This window comes from Quercus lobata, chromosome 12, assembly GCF_001633185.2.
Source record: "Quercus lobata isolate SW786 chromosome 12, ValleyOak3.0 Primary Assembly, whole genome shotgun sequence".
In the NCBI taxonomy this organism is placed as follows: domain Eukaryota; kingdom Viridiplantae; phylum Streptophyta; class Magnoliopsida; order Fagales; family Fagaceae; genus Quercus; species Quercus lobata.
In genome coordinates, this window is record NC_044915.1 from 6,177,938 (window position 1) to 6,201,109 (window position 23,172).

General features: G+C 31.7%; 1 protein-coding gene and 1 non-coding gene across 5 annotated transcripts; one reads left to right on the plus strand and one right to left on the minus strand.

Moving 5' to 3' along the window:
- Positions 1-8,655: 8,655 nt before the first annotated feature.
- LOC115972388 (aluminum-activated malate transporter 12-like) lies at positions 8,656-13,153 on the plus strand. 4 transcript variants are annotated; one of them, XM_031092661.1, is made up of 7 exons: positions 8,656-9,159; positions 9,293-9,433; positions 10,022-10,294; positions 10,535-10,656; positions 10,766-10,909; positions 11,780-12,412; positions 12,822-13,153. In XM_031092661.1, the coding sequence occupies exons 1-6, from the start codon at positions 8,847-8,849 to the stop codon at positions 12,395-12,397; spliced, it is 1,611 nt and encodes a 536-aa protein (XP_030948521.1). In that variant the 5' UTR covers positions 8,656-8,846; the 3' UTR covers positions 12,398-12,412; positions 12,822-13,153. The 4 variants fall into 4 exon arrangements, with proteins under 4 accessions (XP_030948521.1, XP_030948522.1, XP_030948523.1 ...); XM_031092662.1 differs by having other exon boundaries at positions 11,780-12,325; XM_031092663.1 differs by having other exon boundaries at positions 11,780-12,164.
- A 6,818-nt stretch (positions 13,154-19,971) lies between these two features.
- Positions 19,972-20,043, minus strand: TRNAC-GCA. Its single transcript has one exon. It is a non-coding gene; the product is annotated as a tRNA-Cys (tRNA).
- Between the last annotated feature and the right edge of the window lie 3,129 nt (positions 20,044-23,172).

Genomic DNA, 23,172 nt, shown 5'->3' on the forward strand with positions numbered 1-23,172 from the left:
ACATTTAAATGTGTAATTAGGTAAATGGTCGGGTTACATCCTGCTTAGAATAATTATGTTGGGTGGATCATGGATATTACTTTTTAGGTGATAATTTTTTTAAATAAATTTAAGTGATTTATTAATTTTTTAGTATTTTTCTTAAAAGTGTAATTTTCAATAACTTTATTTTGAGTGTACTTTATTAATATTTTGATGTGGTAAATTAAAGTTCTTCTTTCATACTTATATCAAAATATAGGAAAATTTGTGATTTTTTGTATAAGCCAAATGCCAGAAAATGTGTTTAGCATTTTCAAGAATATAACCAAATACCAAAAAAAAGTAACTTTTATATATTCTAAATCAAAATATTTTACACCTAAATAAACCAAGTCAAGAAATAAATGTAATGCAGTGGTGGTTAACTTGTTATCTGCTCATGATGATTGTCTTTTATCATTAGACCAAGATATTAATCGGTTTTTGGTATATGCAGAGATCAAACCTCAAATCTCTTATTCGCTTACAAAATTTTTTACGTTGAGCTAGCTGAAACCCACGACACAGTGGTTAATTTGTAAGACAACAAAAACATGGGTTTGAGTCCTAACAAGTAACAACAACAATATTTATTTTACAATTTTTTCAAACAAAGCAACCCAAACTGGTTCAACCCATGATTAATTCGCTACAAACCAGTAAATTCAACCTGTTTTGGACGATTTAGCCCACAAGTTCTGCCTATTTGGTTCTTAAAAATCTGGCCCAAATCCAATGGCCTATTAACAGAAAACCAAGTCGGACATGGTTGGTCCAATCAGAGTTTTATATACAAAATATTTTATGCAAAGTTCATAAATCCGAGTTTTAAAGTTTTTAATCTATTTGGTGTGCCTTTGTATTAGAATCCGTTTCTCTCTTTTTTGTGTATATGTGTTTGTTTCTCAAAAAAAAAAAAAAAGTTTTAAACCTATGGTAAATATGAATATGATTGTGTTGGTTTTATAATGTTTTATTGTGGTAATAAAAAAAATTATGGTAACTACTTTAATTATAATTTTGTAGTATCTTTTTATAAATCCATTTTAATGATTATTTACTTAATCCGGGTTAAACTATATTTCAAGTAAATTAGATAGGCTAATTTTTATTTATGAATTTATAAAAATGAAATTTACTGACCTTGTATTTGTTAACAAATTATGTATAATTTTTTTTATCAATAAATGAATTATGAATATTAACAATCACTTAAATTTTAAATGTAATTAGTGTATCATAGTCCCTCACCTATATCTTCAACAATCTGATATTATGTTTATTTAAGTACAATTTTTATATAAAATTATCTGATATTATGTTTATATAAGTACGATTTTTATATAAAATTTTCAAATTTTCTGTTCAAAAACTTCTTGGATATACTATCATGTTTACGTCTAACTTGTTTATTAAATAAATGAAAAATAAATAAAACTCTTTTTGCATGTTTAGTTTCAGAAGTTCATTCACAATTTGGGTTGAACAAAGTTTGAGTACTCCAAACATGTTTAGAGTTATCTTTTCTAATAAATTATATGACGATTTATAAAACTATCCACGTATTATTTAAACATGTTTAAAGCTATTCTTATCTACCTTGGATCATCATCCTCTTTGCATTTAGGGATGGGGTATTTATTGGAGGGCTCGGTCCCTTATCCCCATAAGTGGGGGATAGAGTTGAGGTATTTGTCTAATCTCATTTTCTTCTTGTTAGGGAAAGGGAATGGGTTAGAACTTAATCTTACCATCCCAATTGTTCAAACAAGTCATTCAGTATTTAATGTATGCAGTGGCGGAATTAGAATTTTAGTTCAGAGAGGGCAAAATTAATTTGAAATTATTAATAAATATTTATAACAAAATAAATATACAATTGTAAATAAGTAAAAATTTACTTACTCAACTATTGGGTTAATTATTATGTTTCTTACCATTTAAATAAATTAAATAAAAAATAAAAGGAAAAGTGCATGTTATGAGTTTGTGACTTTATATAAATGAGAAAGTGAAAATGTAGGGCAAGCCAAAGCTAAAAGTTCTTTTTGACTTGTTAACTTTACTGTGTCCAGATCAAAAAAAAAAGAAAAAAAAAAGACTTTGACATGTCATGTAACTCCTTGCTCTTTTTGTTACAGTGCCATGTTCTTTTGCTTTTTTTGAGAAAGATGGTGTCAGTTTTTGGTTTCTTTTATTGAGTGTAGTTTTGTTTTTTTCTTATGTTAGTGAATTAGAGGGGGCAAGCTTTTCTCATATGCTTATAGCTTTCGACCCCCCTGGCTGCGCCCCTGAATGTATGGAGAATGTCTGAATAGGTAACTTAATACATTTCCTAAGGATTGTACAGGGCCAACTAGGTTTATCTGAAAAATTTCTTTGTACTTTAAAATTATGCATAAAATATAAGTTTATAGATCATTTAGTAAATAATATTTGATTGACACAAAATTTTACACCCATATTTTATTTCCTTTGTAAGTCCACCTGTGGACATTTGCAATGCTTTTGAGGATGACTTGAATGGTGTTTATTGTAATAGGTTGTGTACTGTTACTGCTGTAAGTGTTTAGTTTGTTCAATGCATCGTCTGTTTAAAAAAAAAAAAAAAAAAAAAAAAAAAAAAAAAAATTCTTTGAGTGAGATTCATGCAGATTTAGCCCAAGGGGGCATCATCTTGAGCGTGGTCGATTTTGATGTCCCGTGGCTTCGTTATCATGTCAGAGGGGGCATCATCTTGAGCGTGGTCGATTTTGATGTCCCGTGGCTTCGTTATCATGTCAGAGGAACTCAAATGGCCATTGGATTTTTTATTTCATCTTGTATTCGAGGCACTAGTCAGTAGTGCCTTCCTAAGAGTGAGTTTCATGGGCTTTCGTGGATGGGTCCAAAACTGTTAGTTTATTTATTTATTTATTTTTTTGTTGAGAAAGTTAGTTTATTTATTTAGAAACAAACTGTAAGCTATATCTATGATATATAGGAAATATATGAGCATATATGAATTGATGTACAAAATTTAGTTACAAAATTTGTTGTAGTTTAAGACTATAACCTTACTCAATATCTTTTTATTAGAGGTGAATTTTGACTAATCCACCATTGATTACATTTTTTTTTTAGATCCTCTATGCTTGCAAAATTTTTAAGAAATTAAAGATCAATAGTTATGTCATCAGTAAATTGTCTAAATTGCAAGTTTTTGTACTTTAAAATTATGCATAAAATATAAGTTTATAGATCATTTAGTAAATAATATTCGATTGACACAAAATTTGACATGTGTATTAAAAGTGTAAAAAATATGCAATTTAACGGTTAGATTATCAAAATATGTAGTTATGTTTATTTTATTGAGTAAGGTTATAACCTTTACAACCAGTTTTGTAGTTAAAATTTGTCCTATAAAACAATCCGTGTATATAAAAAGGTGCTTCCAAAAAAAAAAAAAAAAAAATCTACTGTATCTATAAATAAAATAAAATCAATTGCCATGTTGTGTGTGTCGCTATTTGTATGTATGTATGGGTTGGATTTAAGTTTCATATGGTGTAACTCTAACAATGTTATTCCACCTAATACACTCTAATTGGATTAATATCTCAAAATTTTCATTGTTGGATTACATATTTTCTATATTCTTAATATGCATACCAATGTTTGTGTTAATTGAATGCTATTTACTATTTGATCTAAAAGCTCATATTTTATGCACAATTTTAAATACAAAAACTTGCAATGTGACATAGTTATTGATCTCTAATCATCTTGAAAATTTGCAAGCGTGTATAGTATAAAATGAAAATCTAATCCAACGGTTGATTTGTTAAAAATCGCATTTAATAAAAAAATTTATATGATACAATATAAATTCAAGTTAGAGGATATAACTTGAATTCAATCCTCTCTCTCTCTCTCTCTGAGGCCATGTTGCCGTGTTTCTTAATATATAAAAAGCGGCTATGCCGCTACAGTGCTTCGGCACTGTGCACCCAACGTATTTCACTGTGCAGTACTGTAGCTGCAACAGTATTTTGGTTTCGTGAGTCCTTTTTTTTTTTTTTTTCAACCCTTTTGTTTAAGTTTTGCACAGTAGTTACAGTGCCAAGCGACACTGTAGCTACAGTAGTTGCATTTTTTTTAGTCTTCCATTTGTATTTTTTTTTTTATATATATTGTTATACTGACACAACAAATTTCACAGAATTTCACAATATTTTCACAATTATTGAGGTGTCAATTTCTTATAAGTCAAAATAAAATAATAAAATATGAAACTGTGACCAATCACAACTGAAAATAAATGTTTTGTGAAAATGTTATGACACTTGTTAGTACAATATTTTTGCACTGTAACTATAGTATCAAGATTTTTTTTTTTAAGTAATCTATTTGTGTGTGTGTGTGTTTTTTTTTAAATATTTATGTAAGTGGGTATATATATTGTTATATTGATACAACAAATTTTACAATATTTTCACAATTATTGACATGTCAATTTCTTACAAATCGAAATAAAATAATAAAATATGAGATTGTGACCAACCGCAACTAAAAATAAATGTTTATAATAAAAGTGCGAATGCGCGCACAGTGTCTTGCCACTGTACATCCAGTGTTTTTGCACTGTGCAGCACTATAGCTACAACAATGCTTTGGTTTAGTTAGTCATTTTTTTTTTCTGTAATCAGTTTGTGTTTTTTTTTTCTTTTAAATATTGATGTAAGCTGACATTTATATTGTTATACTGACATAACAAATTTCACAATATTTTCAAAATTATTGACGTGTCAATTTCTTATAAGTCGAAATAAAATAATAAAATATGAGGCTACCAACCACAACTGAAAATAAATGTTTTAAAAAAATATTACAACATTTATTGTTATCACAATATTTTCACAATTGTTGAAATCTCAGTTTCTTATATATCAAATAAAAAAAATGCTAAATCCACAACATTTTAACATTAATTTCACAACAAATCATAGGTAAGCTATTATTGATGGATAGCACTGGAGCTATACTGCTTTTGGTTTATTCAATTGGCATTGTAGCTAAGTTTTCAATGACCAACCACAACTGAAAATAAATGTTTTGAGGATAACAATAACAACATTATCAGTTTAAAACCAATAATAACTTGTCATTTATAATTTGTTCTAAAAATATTATGAATGTAGCATTTCTCTCAAATAAAATAAAAAAATATCTATTTGGATCCTAAAAATGAAGATATTGTGAAAATATTGTGATATTTTGTTGTATTCTTAAACTTCTTTTTTAATATAATCAAATTAGATTAGCCAAAATTCATGATTTCACACACAAAATTTATATTAATTTTCTCACTACTGGGATTTTTTCACTGTATATAATGTGTTAATGTTGTTGGGTTTTAGGGTTACCGAGGAGTGAGAGCTATAAGTGAAAGGATGGTTTGGTATCCCTAGTCTCCAGCAACAACGAGAATAGCATTGGGGAAAGAGGAGGGAGTCTATTTCACAAACTCTTTTTACTTCTCACAAAAAAAACCGTGTTGCCGTGTTTATTACACATATGCATGAATCCACGCGTGTTTGACGGTTTTTCCACAGTTATAATGTTGTTGGGTTTTAGGGTTACTGAGGAGTGAGAGCTACAAGTCAAAGGCTGGTTTGGTATCCCTAGTCTCAAGCAACAACGAGAATAGCGATGGGGAAAGAGGAGGGAGTTTATTTCACAAACTTTTTTTACTTCTCACAAAAAAAAGGAAGCTTATGCCAATGCCTTGTGCCACTTGGAAAAGCCTGAACTTCATATAAAGAAGTTGAGAATGCACGGGAGGCAGGATCGCTTGATAAATAATATCAACCACATGCAGCTGTTTGAAAACAACGTTAACGTACTTCAAAGAATCAAAGGAAAAGTGGTTCATAATTCACCAATATTAGGTTATCAATAACACAATAAGATTTCCTTCCACTTCTGACAAGTTATATGTGTTAGCTGTATACAACCCGTGACCCTGAATAGTACCTCTAGCACGACCTTTTAATGCAATGGGTGCACCACATATATGCCACTTGAGTTAGGTCAACCGTGTCTGTGTACTGTTGACCCAACCACGCCAAGTTGTCAGCACACATATAGCCAACTTGGGTGGATTAGTTTTGAGACGAGTTATTTTAAGGTCACAATTAATTTTACTCTAACTTTTATAATTATCTTATGTGATAGATGGTGGCTAATTGCTTGTTACTTTTATATAAATTTATTACTCTTTTTTTTTTTTCCACCACTCATAATCATCATATAATTATAAAAATAAGTGTGAAAGTAGTTGTGTTCCTATAATTTTTCTTTTGAGACAGAGTAGGAGAGCAAGCTGATAAAACAAAGATTAGGTTTTGCTAAAATTGTGTACTTTATTAAAATGTGTACCTTATAAACTTCAAGTTCGCATTTAGTTTATCTGAACCGATTTCTTGATTAATTAATTAATTTTTAATTTTTTTATGTTTCTTGATTTTATGTAAGTTGTTTTCTTGATGATCAGAATGTGTTAAGTCACACCAACCTTCTTTTTTTTCTCAAAAAAAAAAAAATCATTTTAATTTTGGTTTTGTTGAACAATATTTATTTTATTAGTTTTTTGCAATATTTTTATCATTTAGCCTCTTTATTTTGGGTAGAAACTTAAAAAAGAGTTTTTTTTTTAATATTTTTTTTATGGACACAACAAAATCTTGTAATATTTTTACAACAAGTTTAGGTGTGAACTCACTATAAATCAAAATAAAATAAAATAAGATATATCCAGACCCACTATAACTCAAAATAAGGATGTTATGAAAATATTGTACCCTAAACTTTCTCCGAAGGAAAAATGTGTGAAAGATTGGAAGACCTAAATTTTGTCAAAAAAGAAAAGAAAGGCATGAATAAATCTGCACCACCCTTAAGCCTTAAGAAAGTTCTTTCTTAATAAAACTTGATACCATATCTCCCTCCTTTTGTCAAGCAATCATGAAACCACTCCAGTGAGGGAGGATGACGGAATTTAAAATTTTGCGACCAGTAAACACACATATCGATCCGGTTTCTTTATGTACATAAGGAAATTTTTGGATAAATCCAAATTATAACCTTTAATTTTTTTTTAAAAATTTATTTTTATCCTCAGATATTTTGTCAAAATTGTCCAAACTTAAGTTGTTTTTCCTATAAAAAAAAGAAAAAGAAAAAGAAAAAGAAAAAAAAGTTTAAGTTTTTTAAGGGAAACTTCTTAATGGGAGTGGATGAAAGGATGTAATTGATAACAAATGTGAACTTTATGCCACATCTTGATTCTAGTATGTCTGAGAGTTTAAAATTTTAGGAGGTTTTTCATGCATCGTTCAACTACTCTCAATAAAAAAAAAAAAGGTTCAAAGGTTATGTCATCTTCATTCACTTAGTTGAAATACTTTACAATATAACATATTTTTATAACGGAAATTACATATACACAAATCATTTATAATTTTGAATTCTTCTAAAAATAATAATAATTAATTTTGAATTAATTGTTTCAATCCCTAAATCTTCTCTAAAAATTAATTTCTTGATTTATTCCAATATCAAGGTTTTTTTTTTTTGAGTAACAGATGTATTACTTTGATCTCCAACAATATGGAAAGTATACATTTTCCTACCAAATAAAATTCTGTAAGGACATGTTACAAAAACTCAGGGCAGTGTTTATTTCACATTGCCCTATTATACACAAAGTGTTCGTTTGACATGATTAATTTTGCCAACTTATTTTACTATTCAACTTATTTTTGCTACTATTCATGGGCTCCATTACATTTTTTGGTATTATTCATGGGTCACACTGTACTATTTCAGCTAACTTTTACTTTCATTTACAGTACTTTCAGTAAAAAGTTTTTAGTTTCAGCAAAATAAGTGGATCCCAAACAGGTCTAAAGTATATATAATTCAGTTTTTAAATTAAAATCGTGTCTTGAAGTTACAATTTCAATTCAAAAAAGAAATTACATAAGAGTTGCTTCATATAGTTCCACACCCTATTGCCACTGAATCAATTACACGATAAAGTATCTTGTAACAACTCTCCAAGTTATGCTTTGTTAACTAAAATCTCTTAACATATTTTCTTGCGTACTTTAACAAACCTCCACTATAACTAAACTAAGAACCATCAGTTAGGATTGGAGACAACAGCGTTTAATGGTTTGTACTAATCAAAATGTTAAGGTTTGATTAATTAGTTTTACATGCGTGTCAAATAGAGCTATAGAGTTGTTGCGTGAGATTTGGTAAATGACACTATTTAACTTATTTTTTTATGAATTTATTAAAATTATGTCGTTTATTTATTATTTTTTAACAAAAATTTTGAACTAAAATCGAGACTTCAAGACATGATTTGAATTAAAAAATAATTAATGACCACAAGAAAAGGTACACCAACTTCAGTTAAATTGGTTTCTACCTTGTTTTGACTAAGCCCATGTGAAAGCAACCACTTTCTTTCTACTTTAATGGAATGCATGTGAATGTAGGAATAGCATCACGATCTCTCTTCTCTCTCTCACAGATATAAATATATAGTGACACTAGCTTCTTAGAGAAAGGTGGTTTTCTCATTAAACAAACGAAACTCCACAACAACCAAATAAAAATTATCAGCTTTCCCCACTATTTTTATCTCCTTTTCCCATATCGTGGCTGCATGGTCTTTTTTTCTTGGATATAATATAAATAAACTTCTTGGGAATCATCTGGAATTTTTGCATTAGGATCACCGTTCTCTCTCTATTGCTCAAGATCAAGAAATGTTTCCCAAAGTTCATGCAGGCATGGAAATGGATATGGAAAGAAATGGAGATCGCACTAAAACTATGGGGAACTGCGAGAAACGTATCCCAATCTTTGCCCAGAAAATGAAAACATATCCGGGTTTGTTGTGTAAAACGATTTGGAAGGTAGGACATGATGACCCAAGAAGGGTGATCCACGCTTTCAAAGTTGGTCTGTCTTTGACACTGGTTTCCTTGTTATATCTCATGGAACCATTGTTCAAAGGGATCGGACAGAATGCCATTTGGGCTGTCATGACTGTGGTTGTTGTGTTAGAGTTCACAGCAGGTTAATTATTCTCTCTTTGCTATCATCTTATATTCTTCTTCCTCATATATATATAGGGTTACAACGAAAGTTTTTTGCACTTGGTATGACTTTTTTTGGTCGATGTTACAAATTATTCATCATTTGATTACAGGGGCAACTTTATGCAAAGGACTGAATAGAGGATTTGGGACGCTATTAGCAGGATCATTGGCTTTCGTTTTTGAGTACATTGCAACTGAAACCGGCCCGGTCTTTCGAGCTATTTTTATTGGAGCTGCAGTTTTTCTAATTGGTAAGTTTCACATTTAACTTGCGCTATTCCAAAGGGATCCTTGAGTGCCCAAGCAAATGGATTGAGTTCATTGTATTTTACAGAAGATATTATATATATGAGCCTTTGATTGATATATTCATTTTATAATCCTTAATTTTTTTGTCATTTCTGATATGAAGGGCAATTTATGATCTCAGTGATTGAATTGTATGTAGTCTTCATAGCTCCTATAAAATAACCTTTTTTATTATTATTATTATTTTTTTTAAGTCTACATAGATCTTGATGCTAAAGTTTTGCGCGTCCATAAATATTACTATCATTGTCAAAAATTTTCTCAACCAAGAACAAAAGACTATCAATTACTCAATATCACAATCCTTAAATCCTTATTTTGTTGATTTATGTAGAGTCTTCATAAGAACCATTCCTATATAGTATAGCTGCAGCCAACTTTTTGTTTACAGTTGTACTTTCCTTTTTCTGAGGCAAAATTTTTCATTCCAAAAAAAATATGCCAAGTTTATGCTTCTTCTTCTTCTTCTTCTTTTATTTTTATTTTTTATTTATTTATTTTATTCTTTAATTTCATTTTCAACATGGCAGGATCTGCTGCTACATACCTGAGGTTCTTTCCCTACATAAAGAAGAACTATGACTATGGTGTTGTGATATTTCTCTTGACCTTCAATCTGATAACTGTCTCGAGCTACCGGGTCGATAATGTCCTGAAGATTGCACATGACCGCTTCTTCACCATTGCCATTGGCTGTGGTGTCTGCCTGCTCATGAGTTTATTGATATTTCCTAATTGGTCAGGGGAAGAGCTCCATAACTCCACTGTGTTAAAGCTTGAAGGCCTTGCAAAATCTATAGAAGGTATACAAATTTTTAATGATAATACCACAGCTTCCTATTTATCAAGTAAAAGAAATAATTAGTAAAATTTGTTTGAATTAAGAACCTATGGGGGTGAATGTGTGCAAACTTGTAAATTATAAACGTAGAACTTCTTTTTTGGCAAGCAATACTAGTAAAACTTCACTGTTATTCATGTCATAATGTTCTTTTGGTTGATTATGTCAATAATACAAGTAATATGCGACATGAATTTTGCAGCTTGTGTCAATGAATATTTTGTTGATCCTAGCATAGAAGAAACCGAAAAACAGTCCTCGGAGGATCCCATTTACGAAGGTTATAAGGCTGTTTTGGACTCGAAATCCAAAGATGAAGCCTTGGTAAGATTTTCAAACTCTTTCGCTTAGTTTACTATATTCAAGAATTAATATATAGTACATATAATAACTCTTCAATGGTATTGGAATGACGATATTGTGAATTAAACAGGCACTATATGCAAGTTGGGAGCCAAGGCACTCAAGATACTGTCATCGGTTTCCATGGCAGCGGTATGTGAAACTGGGAGGTGTTCTTCGCCATTTTGGCTACAAGGTTGTAGCTCTACATGGATGTTTGAGGACTGAAATTCCGGTAATATAAAATTGATTTTTTTCTATTTTATCCTAGTCGAATTATAGTATAGCACATGAATTTATTTTCTCACTTCCAAGTTCCAACTTTTAATGTTTGCCCACTATTTGCAAGGAGGCAATGAATGGTCTCTAATTAATTTTTTCTTCCTAAAAGAGTAACAATGACTACAGAAGTGATTGGGTTTTGTACAAAACTTGGCCACCCTGTGTGACTTTAAACAAGAGGTAAATTTTTCAAGAGCCATAATTGATGTAATCCCCATAAAGAAGTTTCCATTTGAAATTAGAGCCATAATTACTTCATTTGAAATAGGACAAAAGAAATAGTAAAGTTATTTCATTTTTTATTTTATTTTTTATTTTTTTTTATATAAGATAGAAATTCTCCTCTAGTCTAATCTAAATATATAAGTGTGAAACACTTTCCTGGAAATTTGAATCCTGTCCCTTACCTCCCACACCTCACAAGTACTTATATTTGAGGAGTAACTATTGCACAAAAGGTGTGCGGTAATAATTTTAATTGATGTAATTTTAATTCCCAAAAAGAAGTTTTCATAACGTTTCATAATGTTGTAATTGAAAACTTTGAATTATCTGTCTTCTGGTTGTCAAAGATAGGAAAAACATAAATTTACGCCAAAAATCTGAATGTATTGTATTTAATGTCTGACTGTCCATAAGTATAACAAATATCTGATTATTTTGTCATATAAATGCAACTCTTGTGGTGACAATAAATACAATCTCAACAATAAATGTGTTAAGCATTACATTTGATATAATCAGTACAGTTGATGTTTCTTTTTTCTATAATAATTGCGATTTCTTATTAAATGATCTTTTTTTGTTTTGTTTTTCTGGCTAGACCCCGCAATCCGTGCGAACCTTATTCAAAGACCCTTGCAATAGACTTGCAAGGGAGATTTCAAAAGTGCTAATGGAACTTGCCAATAGCCTAAGAAGCCACCGCCACTGCTCTCCAGAAATACTCTCCGATCATCTCCATGAAGCCTTACAAGACCTTAATAACGCCATAAAATCCCAACCAAGGCTATTCCTTGGATCCAACAAAAACCAAGCCACCAACATGCTCGCTTTAGCTGCTGCACAAGCTAGCCAAAAGCATGAAAAGGCCCCTGGAGTCTCATTATCAAGTGTGAAAACTGACAGTTCTGCATTGAGGGAATGGAAATCCAGAAGGACTACTGATTCTAAGGAGGCTGAGAGGAAGGTCTTAAGGCCACAATTGAGTAAGATTGCAATCACTAGCCTTGAGTTCTCGGAGGCACTTCCTTTTGCTGCTTTTGCTTCTTTGCTAGTAGAGATGGTGGCAAAACTTGACAATATTATTGAGGAAGTTGAAGAATTGGGGAGGGCAGCATGCTACAAAGAGTACCATCCTTGTGACGAGGTTGTTGTGACTTGTGACAGGAAAAAAATAAATGTTTCTCAAGGTCATGTGCACACCGATGGAGCAGATTAGTGGAAAATGTTTTAGGTGTTTATAAATTCTTATCGGTTGCTGCAGCTTTAGTGTTAAATGAAAAGATGTTTTAGATGTCTTTTTAAGATTTGATATTGATTCAAATGAGAGCATATTAGAGTCAAAATGAAACAAACTAAAGCTTTTGATTTTTTAGTTTTAGATTACCTAGTGATGAAAAATTGAACTATAATAAAGACTTTCTTATGTCGACTGTGCTTTCATGAAATTTTTCACTCTAAGACTCTAAACTTAGCAATGAAGGGAATACTTTTTTTTTAAAATAAAATAAAATAAAACCATTGAAATGAATACACCAAAATTAAAATTCTGAGTTTCTTATCAATAGATCCTCATAGTTTGTTTGAGTCTTTTTCTAGTTCTCCACATGTTTGAACTTAATTGGGCTTTCTTGCTGACCCAGATTTAGTCCGAAGAGCCGAATCCGCGACTCACTTCCACGCAAATGATGAGGGAGGCTAGCGGTGCATCTTGACGATATGCGGTGCTTAATAAACTTGCAAAATATAGGAAAAATTTGCAGCCAGTTCTCACAACTTGGAGAATTGGGTGTTGGCTCCAAAGGAAAAAGGGAAAATGAGAGTAGTGTGATGAAGAAGAAAATGACATTTCTTTTTGTGCATTTCAGAACTCATATGCGCATCTTAAACACCTACTGAATGTATCCAAGGTGTTTTGGGTGTATGGTAACCAAGAGGTTTCAAGTAAGTTAAGTAACACATTTTAGTTAACTAAGTTCAAAATTCACTTACATCAGTTTATGCAAAATTGTGTAAAAATACATAATTGATATATGTTGGGAAATTTAGACCCCGGTTAATAGAATTAATAAGTTTTAAATCCAAATTGTTAATTATATTTATTATGAATAAATTTTGTTAAAACAAACAAACATCAATATCATGTTAATATCATGCATAATGGAATAGTAAATAAGACAATATATGATGACTCAGGAAAACTAATGAAACAAATTAGTTTCACAGTAAAAAACCTAGAGGGGAAACCTTCCCGAAAAGAAATTCACTATAGTAAAGAGAAATTTTAGATTTAGTACAAAACTTTTGTCCCTAGACTCTACAATTCCCGTAGATGAACTTACAGCAGAAACCTTCTACCGCTTCAAAACCTCTGAATTCTTCAATATATGAATGTCACCCTTTTACATGGATCCTAGTACGTGACTAACTCCAATAACTTGAAGATGTTGTTGGTTGCAAAGTTCTTCACTTCATCAACAATGAAGATCAAGAAGTACTTGGTTACAAAAACCTAAGGCGTAAAAGATGCAGTAACTTCTTGGAAAGTGAATAAGACACTAGGTCACTTTCTACATATGTTCTTCATCTACAACGACCTTTAAAATAAGCCTTATATATGTCTAGGGTTGTGATAAAAGAAACCCTACACATACATGTCAGCTAGGGTTAAAAATCAGATTTAAAAATTCTGATTTTGTAGATCTCGACAGATTCAACTTCTGTAGAGCTTCTTTCGAGTTTCGTTCTTAAATCTCGATAGAAATTGTTTTTGTCGAGGTATCTGTTGAGTTTTAATGCACAACTTTTCTTTACTTGTTTCTTGATCCAATCTTCATGACTTTAACACTTGACTTGAACTCTTATTTCTTGAAGTACTAAACCCATCCTAGATCTACCCAATTATAAGTAAAGTATATTTTGTCTAAGTATTAGCCAATTACATAAAATATGTCCTTAACAATCTCCCCATTTGGCAATTCGTCACAAAATCACAACAAAACAAATAATCATGAGAGAAGTCTTAAATCACTAAACTCATAACCACTTGTTGTATTACAAAATAAATCTATCCCTACTATAAACTCTTGAAAAACTTTGCAAGAAGAGAGTTCATGGCAAGATAGACTTTCACAACTTGTCTTTCTGAAACACTTAAACAAAACTCATCAAGACATCATGTGTGAAACAGAAATAAAGATTGTGTACATAAAGAAACATATGCGTATAAAGATAGAGAAGAAACAACACATGTAAAGATAGGTGAAGAAGACATACATCATATATATATATATATATAAAATAAGTACAATGTATGTAAAAATGGTCACAAGACCAGTGTACAAGAAGCTAAAAGAAGCTCCTAAAACAACAAGGAGGTAAACACTCCCCCTTACAAAGACATGTATTTCTCCCCCTAACATGTAAAATCTTAAAAAGAAACCATATTTTCTTCCCCTTTTTGTCATGATTGACAAAGGGTACAAGAAGCTATAAAACTTCACCCGAGAAACACAAAAATGATCAAGGGGGCACAAGGAATCCATATAAATGCATGAATGTAATGAAACAAGATGCTATAGATGACAAGATAATAGAAAAATGCAAAACATGTGAAAAACAATGCATGCAAGAGGGTCTTGATAGATCGAGAAGCTGTCGAGCTGCTATCGAGCTGGCAGAGAGCACATAAAATTACCTCGATAGATCGAGATATGCATTGAGAATTTATCGAGAAGCTACCCAGAAATCTTGATGGATTGAGAATCTATCGAGAATGTATCGAGTAGATAGAGAGCACAGAAATTTGGCTCGATGGATCGACCTAACTGTCAAGAAGCTATCAAGGTCAAATCTAGAAATCTCGATAGAAGAAACTTGTGTTGAGCTGTTGTTGAGAAGACAGAAGCAAGGTTTTCCAAGAGAGCAAAAACACACAAGATGAATGCAACAAGATAGTTACTCAAACACAGCTCAAATTTAGATGTAAAACATTTCTAGATCAAAAGACACACATACATACTAAACAAGTTTAACCAATTTTATTTTTCAAAAACAAGTTAAGATAGTTTAGCAAGCATATATTGACACATGTATCCTTTGTAATGACTAAATCACATTGTACCTGTACATGTATCAAGAGTAGTAAGGAATTTGCGTGTTGTGTGTGAAACAAAGCAAGAGTGCATAAGTGTCTCATATTATGAAGATTTGAGACATGGGAAAATCAAATACAACCATAATTGTTTGATGGGGATTATCACTTTTGAAGTACATCCTATAACTCCCGCATCTCCTAGAAACATGCTTGCAACCATATTAAAAGCATTTTGATTCTTTTTGCTTTTATTTTTCTTTGTATATTTTTCTTTTAAGCATAGCATGCATGGACCATATAAGAGAGAAAAGAAATACCCAATTATGTAAGCCAAAACATCACAATTTTGCTATGCCGAAGTACACAGATGTTATACATAATTGGCCGATTTTAGTGGTGAGATGGTTATTTATGCATTTCTCTTAAGATTTTCTAGTCATTCCCGTAAAAAAGAGTGATACGAGTATGAGATATAAGAGACAATTTTAATTGTACTCATCACAGCCACGAGCCACAAAACTCACTTGCTTAGTTATGCATTGAGATGCTCATCTAAACTAAAAGAGATACAAAATTTAGAAATTTTGTTTCAATGGCCATCAAAGGTACACAAGTACCAACATACACAAACACACATTGTTTTTGTATTTTTTATTTATTTTTTATTTTGAAAAAAAAAAAAAAAAAAAAAAAAAAAAAAAAAAAAAAAAAAAAAAAACTAAACAGCCAAACAAAAACAGACAAACAACATGAAAGAATGAAGATAGATGCAAATGCATGAAAACATGATTCCAAAAAGAGATAAGAAGTCAAGCAAGAAAGTCCTACTTTAGATAGAAAGAATAAAAGTAGAGGACAGATAGAAAAGACAAATAAGTCTTAGGCTTATTTCTCACCCATATAGCCCGAGTCTTTGGCCGTGAAGATGAAAAGACACATGTTCTAGTATGTCTACTAAAGGACATAAAAGAATTAAAATTATCTTGAAATAGAGTTAAAAAACTCAAAACTTTTAATAACTCTCCAAATAAAGGTGTTGAACCTTGAGAGGGAACCTGTAACCGTTTGGACACTTGCTTATAAGGACACAACTTGAAGCAATTAGGATGAATGTGTCTAGAAACACCATAATGGTGACAAACATGAGTAGTTTTTGAACTACTAGACTTCTAGAGTGAGGTTTAACAAAGGATTTAGAATTAGCCAAATCAATTTTGGATTTCATACCTTTATCACATTTCTTAGATTGGGGCACAAAGACAGTCTTTGGTCCAAGAGTCATGGAAGAGGAGGGGCCGGAGGAAACAACATATCCTAAGCTAGTTTTATCAGAACTAGGCTTTTGAACTCTCAATACCTCATCAAGCTTTGCACTAGACATCTTCTCTATTTGAGTTCTAGCTTGACTAAGCTCAACCTCGAGATTCTTAATCTTTTCTTCTAATGAAGTGTTCTCCACAACAAAATTCTCAACTAACCTTGTAGTCTTATCTAGTTTGACTAATAGTTAGCTTTTTCAGTATTTACCTCATTAAGGTTTTTTCTACAAAGATGAGAAGTCTTTTCAGATTTTATAAATTCAGTGTATAGCTTATCATAGGCTTCCTAAAGGGTTAACTTCTTGGGTACTTCATCATCAGAAGAATCCTCACTGTCACTAGCACTCTTCATAATCGCTTTATTGGTTGTGGCAGCAAAGCCATATAATGACCACATTCATCCTCATACTTATCAGAAAGATCACTCTCAGAATCACTCAAGGTAGCAACCAACACTTTACCTTTTGAATTCTTGGTCTTTTCCTTCATAAGATAGTTTGGGCACTCTATCCTCATATGACCAAAACATTTGCACTCATGGCACTGGATGAAGGGTTTCTCATTTTTGCCCTTCCTAGATGAGTCAGATTTCCTAGGGGCTTTATTGTTATCCTTTTTCCTATATTGGAGAAGTTTGATAATCTCATTAGCTATGAAGGTTAAGTCCTTATCCTCATCCTCATCTTCATCTTCATCTTCAAAGTCAACACTCTTTTCCTCTATACCCTTAAGAGCCATGTTCCCACTCTTTCCACCTTTTCCCATTTTACTTAATCCCATCTCATAGGTTTGAAGGTTCCCTACAAGCTTAGTCAAAGGAATTTGATCAATGTCCTTCACTTCTTCAATGGTAGTGATCTTGGCATGGAATCTTTCAAGTAGGGATCTAAGGATTTTCCTAACAATTTTGGGTTCCGCAATAGATTCTCCAAGATTGAAGGTAGAATTCACAATATCCTTGAGTTTAGCATAGAACTTATCAAAGGTCTCATCCTCCTCCATCGTTATTTCTTCAAAACTGCTGGTGAGTCTTTGAAACTTAACAGTCTTCACTGCCTTGGTACCTTCATAGGTGGTCTCAAGAATAGTCCATGCTTCCTTAGAAATTTTCGTGGATGATATTTTCTTGAATTCCTCATTGGTCACACCACTAAATAGAGCATTCAAAGCCTTACTGTTGAAATTTGCGGCTTTGATCTTTGCTTCATCCCAATCCACCGGCACTTCCTTTGGCTTAACCCAGTTAACTTCAACAGCTTGCCATACTTTTTCATTAAGAGCTTGCAAAAAAGTTTTCATACGAATTTTCCAGTACACATAGTTAGTACTATTAAACAAAGGAGGAATAAAAAAAAATTGTCCACGATCCATGACAACGGGGGTCAAGGATCACACTTAGAAAATTAATCTAATCAGAGTGTACCTGCTCTGATACCATTTGTTAGGAAATTTAGACCCTGGTTGATAGAATTAACAAGTTTTAAACCCAAGTTGTTAATTAGATTTATTATGAATAAACCTTGTTAAAACAAACAACCATCAATATCATGTCAATATCATGCACAGCGGAATAGTAATAAAACAAGATATGATGACCCAGGAAAACCAATGAAAAAACCTACGGGGAAACTTTCCCGAAAAGTAATTCATTATAGTAAAGAGAAGTTTTAGATCTAGTACAAAACATTTGTCCCTAGACTCTACAATCCCCATAGATGAACTTACAGCAAAAACCTTTTACCGCTTCAGAATCTCTGAACTTTTCAATATATGAATGCCACCCATTTGTACGGATCCCAGTACGTGACTAATTCCAACAACTTGAAGATATTGTTGGCTGTAAAGTTCTTCACTTCATCAACGATGAAGATCAAGAAGTACTTGGTTACAAAAACCTAAGGTGCAAAAGATGCAGTAACTTCTTGCAGAGTGAATAAGGCACTAGGTCACTTTCTGCATATGTTCTCCATCTATAACGGCTTTTAAAATAAGCTTTATATATGTCTAGGGTTGTGAGAAAAGAAATCCTACACATACATGTCAGCTAGGGCCAAAAATCAGATTTGAAAATTCTGATATCGTAGATTTCGACAGATTCAGCTTTTGTCGAGCTTCTGTCGAGTTTCGTTCTTAAATCTCGATATATACTATTTCTGTCGAGGTATCTGTCGAGTTTTAATGAACAACTTTTCTTCACTTGTTTCTTAGTCCAATCTTAATTGGTTTAACACTTAACTTGAACTCTTATTTCTTAAAGTACTAAACCTATCCTAGATCTATCCAATTATAAGTAAAATGCATTTTATCAAAGAATTAGCCAATTACATAAAATATGTCCTTAACAATATAGTAACTATGTAAATTTACATTATTTATTTTGCATTTACTTTTTTTTTTATTCTTTCTTTACATGTTTCGAGGATGAAAGAAGAGAGTGGATGGAGAAGAAAGAGAAATAATTAAACAAATCAAGAAAAATTGATATTTTAATGAAATATAGTGTAAACTAAATAATATTAATGTAGGGTGTTTTGAAATGTGAGTAGTTGTCCCTTATGCTAAAATAGACGAATTTTTTTGCACAAGCTATGCAAATGCACTTAAGTTTAAACAAAAATTCTAAGAACACATAATAAACCATAACTCTTTCACAAATGTTCATATGACAAACTGTGAGTAGTAAAGAAAAAATAGTAGGTCCATGTAAAAGTGGCATGTTGCTAGTCACACTCTCACAATTACTAAAATTACTCTACTTTAAAACCTTGACTCAAATGAGTGGCTGACTCAAATGCCTTAAAATTACTTTCATAAGAGGAAAGGTCCTCATTGGAATTTGCTGAAGCCAAAAGCTCCAGCAGCTCATTGTCAGGTGATACTTGAGTCTTGACTTGATGAAAGTAAGAAAGAGATGCAACAGCAGGTAATGCTTGGTTTTCATGAGTTCTTTGTTTATACAAAGCATTTTTATAAGGATCCATTGGTCTCTCTTGCTCGACCTTTTATTAATGTAGAACCACTCCTTTATGCCCTCCAAACACGCTCTTACTTACCCTTTTCCCCTTTGCTGATTGCTTTCCTTTTTGTGAGCTTTGGTTCACATGGTTACAAACTTTAGCTGGCTTTCCTTTAATTTATTTCTGTTAAAGTAGTTTCAGCGAGCAACCAAAACTTGTATTTTTTTTATTTTTTTTTTGCTTCTCACGTGTTAAACATGTGTTTGTAGTCACGGGTTGGGCTTCAAAAAGAAGTGGTTTTGGTCTGATTTGTGGGCCTTGGCCTCGTAACTCTGCTGCCCAAAAAGAAAGTCATATATGCCGAAATTCTAAGCAAGTCGCGTAAAAGTAATTAAAGAAAAAAATATTTGTAAACGTATAAAGGGCCCAACCGGGTTCGAACCGGTGACCTCTTGATCTGCAGTCAAATGCTCTACCACTGAGCTATGGACCCGTCTGTGCAAATATTATGCAAAGATTATATAGATTCTAAAGTCCATACGTGTCAACTAGTTTCAGCTAAGGAAAGGAAGAGTCCAGGATGACCCTGAACTTTGTCAAGCCCTAGAAACCAAATTATTAGAACAATACATCATGAAACAAGTTTATGAATATAAGAGTTTATTCAATCAAACATAGAGTATTAGAAAAATTATAAACAAAATAAAGTTACCAAAAAACCACAATCTCAAGGCACAAAACAGAAATCAAAAGCTTCAGGAGCTGCCAACAAACAAAACAGCAGCATATGGCATTAAGCAACAATATCTCATCTTGCCAGGGTGTAGTCAGGATTTTTTACTAGGATCGAATTACATATTTATATGTTAGTTATAATTTATAAATATATATGATATTTAAAACGATCAAATTTAAAATATAATAATATTATTTCTAAACTCAAATCAATGTATACAAATTGCCTAATTTGCTATAAACATGTACCAATTTTCTTTTTAAAAAAAGGAACTTAATATCTCCTGTAAAAAAGTTATGCTTGACGTTGATCCATTGTAGTATAAAATTAATTCATTATTAATTCTATGTGAAATTTCTTAGCAATTTTCTTTTCAAACCTTGAAATAATAATAGTAATCTCATCTCTAGGGCAACCTAAATTCTCTTCTAAAAATAAATCAAGGTTAGCGCAACTTATCAAGCACCTAAATCCAAAATTAAAAGATAAAATTAGCTGGAGAAATATGAGATGATGAGAAAAAGAACAAATTTGTGAAAAAAAAAAAATCATAAGTTCGAGCAATGTTGCTAGTGCACAAAATATACACAAGAAATACTATGCACTTTTGGATGAAAAAACTTAGTACCGCAAATTATTACGTAACTTTTTTGCCACAACTTTGAAGTGATAGAGTGTGAGTGGTGAAGAAAAAATTGCAAATCTATGTGTAGGCAATCACTCACAATTTGCAATATCAAAATTGTAGCAAAAAGTTATGAAATAAATTGTGATCCTAAAACCACTCTTTTGGATGCAAAAAACACTATGCATTGCACTCTTGCAACGATGTCCAACCCTACACGAACCCTACATGAAAGTGTTCAAATTCAATTGTTTGATTGAACTCAAATTCCCTAGATGTCTAATGATCAGCCTAAGAGTTAGTTAATTTCGTTGTTGAATAAATAATCTACAATTTGAATTATGCGGCACCAATAAAAAAGGTGACTGATTTTATTTATTTATTATTAATTGGTGAAAAACTTGAAGTTATTGAAGAATAATGTCTACCTAGGATTCGGACCCCTAAAATAAAGGTTATTTTGGCTATTTTCTATTTAATGATTTATGGATCAATTTGTATTAATATAAAATGATCTTATAGTTAAGAGCATTGTAATTCAATTAACATAAAGTCTCTTATTGTTGAATAAGAGATTTGAGGTATGAACCCAACTTACACCGTAAAACCAATTGGTATCTGGGTTGGATAATAAAGAGCAACTATATGTTGAAATTATATCATATATTATAATAATAATTGTGGGTACTTAAGGCATGCTTGGCAACGTTCTAGGCATGTTTGCAACGTCCTCGGCATGCTTAACAATGTCCTTGGCTGACCTTGGCATGCTTGCAACCTAGGCGTCCCACATCGAAAGAAAACCCCCCCACTTGCTGTCTTATAAGCTGTAAAGTAAATGGAGTAGTGTACCACCAAGCCTCTTGTGATCACAGAGATGCTTGGTGGTACACTACTCCCTTTACTTCACAGCTTATAAGGCAGCAAGTGGGGATGTTTTCTTTCGATGTGGGACGCCTAGGTTGCAAGCATGTCTAGGACGTTGCCAAGCATGCCTAAGCATGCCAAGCATGCCTAAGCATGCCTTAGGTACCCACAAATTACTATTACTTTTTCCTAACATATTTAAGTTCTAGAATAAATGATAATTTATTATGGTATTAGTACAAGTAGTCTTTTGTTTATTTATTTATTTTTTTTGAGAAGAAGATCTTTCATTTGAAGTTTAAACTACGTCTTTGCATTAACCCGTTCAGTCCACCCAAAGCGTTCAACCCATTTTGTCTTGCACCAACCCACACGGATATGATATTGATTTTCATGCTAGTTGGATTATTAAAGAGGAGGGACAAGCTTGGTGGTAGGTTGAGCACCAAGACCCAACCCAATTTGTCTATATTTATATTCATTGCTCTTTTGTCTTTTTCTCATATATGTGTATGTGTTAATTTCAAGATTACACATGTTAATATGAAAAATGAATGATACTTTTCTCTATATTTGTAAGCATACATAGTGACATGAATATGGTAGTTATACCTTCTTTATTTTTGTGGAAAAAAAGTTAGAAAATACTCATAACTTAAGCTGTGTTTATTTTGATTTATGGAAAAATTTATCCAAAAATGGTAAAATAAAGTTTAAATGTTAGTTTACAACACATAACTAAAATTAACCTTCTTAATCCACTGAATCAAAATTACCCAAATTTTCAACTGACTTGCCATTTTGAAGGTTGGTGGGTTGATGGCAATTTGGTTGAAATTCTTCAACCTATTGAATTCAACCCACACATAATTTTAGTTAAAAATATATCTCTATTTTACCTCCTATTTAAAACTTTTTGAATTGAATGGTAATTTATTAAGTTAATCTTATAAGACCTAAATCTATTGTTCATTTAAAATATATATATATATATATATATAATTATCATTTTTAATTAATTAAAGAAGAAAATAAAAAGAAAAGCTCTAGAACTAGAAGTACCTTTGCTTTTGTTTAGGAAAATGTACACGGCTTGTGTCCGGTGTCTAGTACTCCTCCTTAGGAAAACATCTATAAAATTATTGGGCGTGGGAACAATTAAAGTGTGCTTAATTTTAACCCGGAGCATATATAGCACTATAAACTTAAATAAATCACTTATGAGATTGGGTTTTCGGAAAATCTTGATGGATACTACAAAGTCAAGCTTGAACAAAATCAATTCACTGCTAAGCGTCATTTGAAAAACTTAATCTGTCAAAATAATGTATTGAGCCTTATTAGCCTAATCATAGGCCCCATTTAACATCAAGATTTTCATTATTAACTGGATT

What these genes read in the sequence shown, in the direction of transcription:
- LOC115972388 (XM_031092661.1), top strand. Translation starts at nt 8,847, where the DNA reads ATGTTTCCCAAAGTTCATGCAGGCATGGAAATGGATATGGAAAGAAAT. An exon ending in TGTGTTAGAGTTCACAGCAG is followed by an intron (nt 9,160 to 9,292) that starts GTTAATTATTCT and finishes ATTTGATTACAG; the next exon opens with GGGCAACTTTATGCAAAGGA. An exon ending in AATCCAAAGATGAAGCCTTG is followed by an intron (nt 10,657 to 10,765) that starts GTAAGATTTTCA and finishes TGAATTAAACAG; the next exon opens with GCACTATATGCAAGTTGGGA.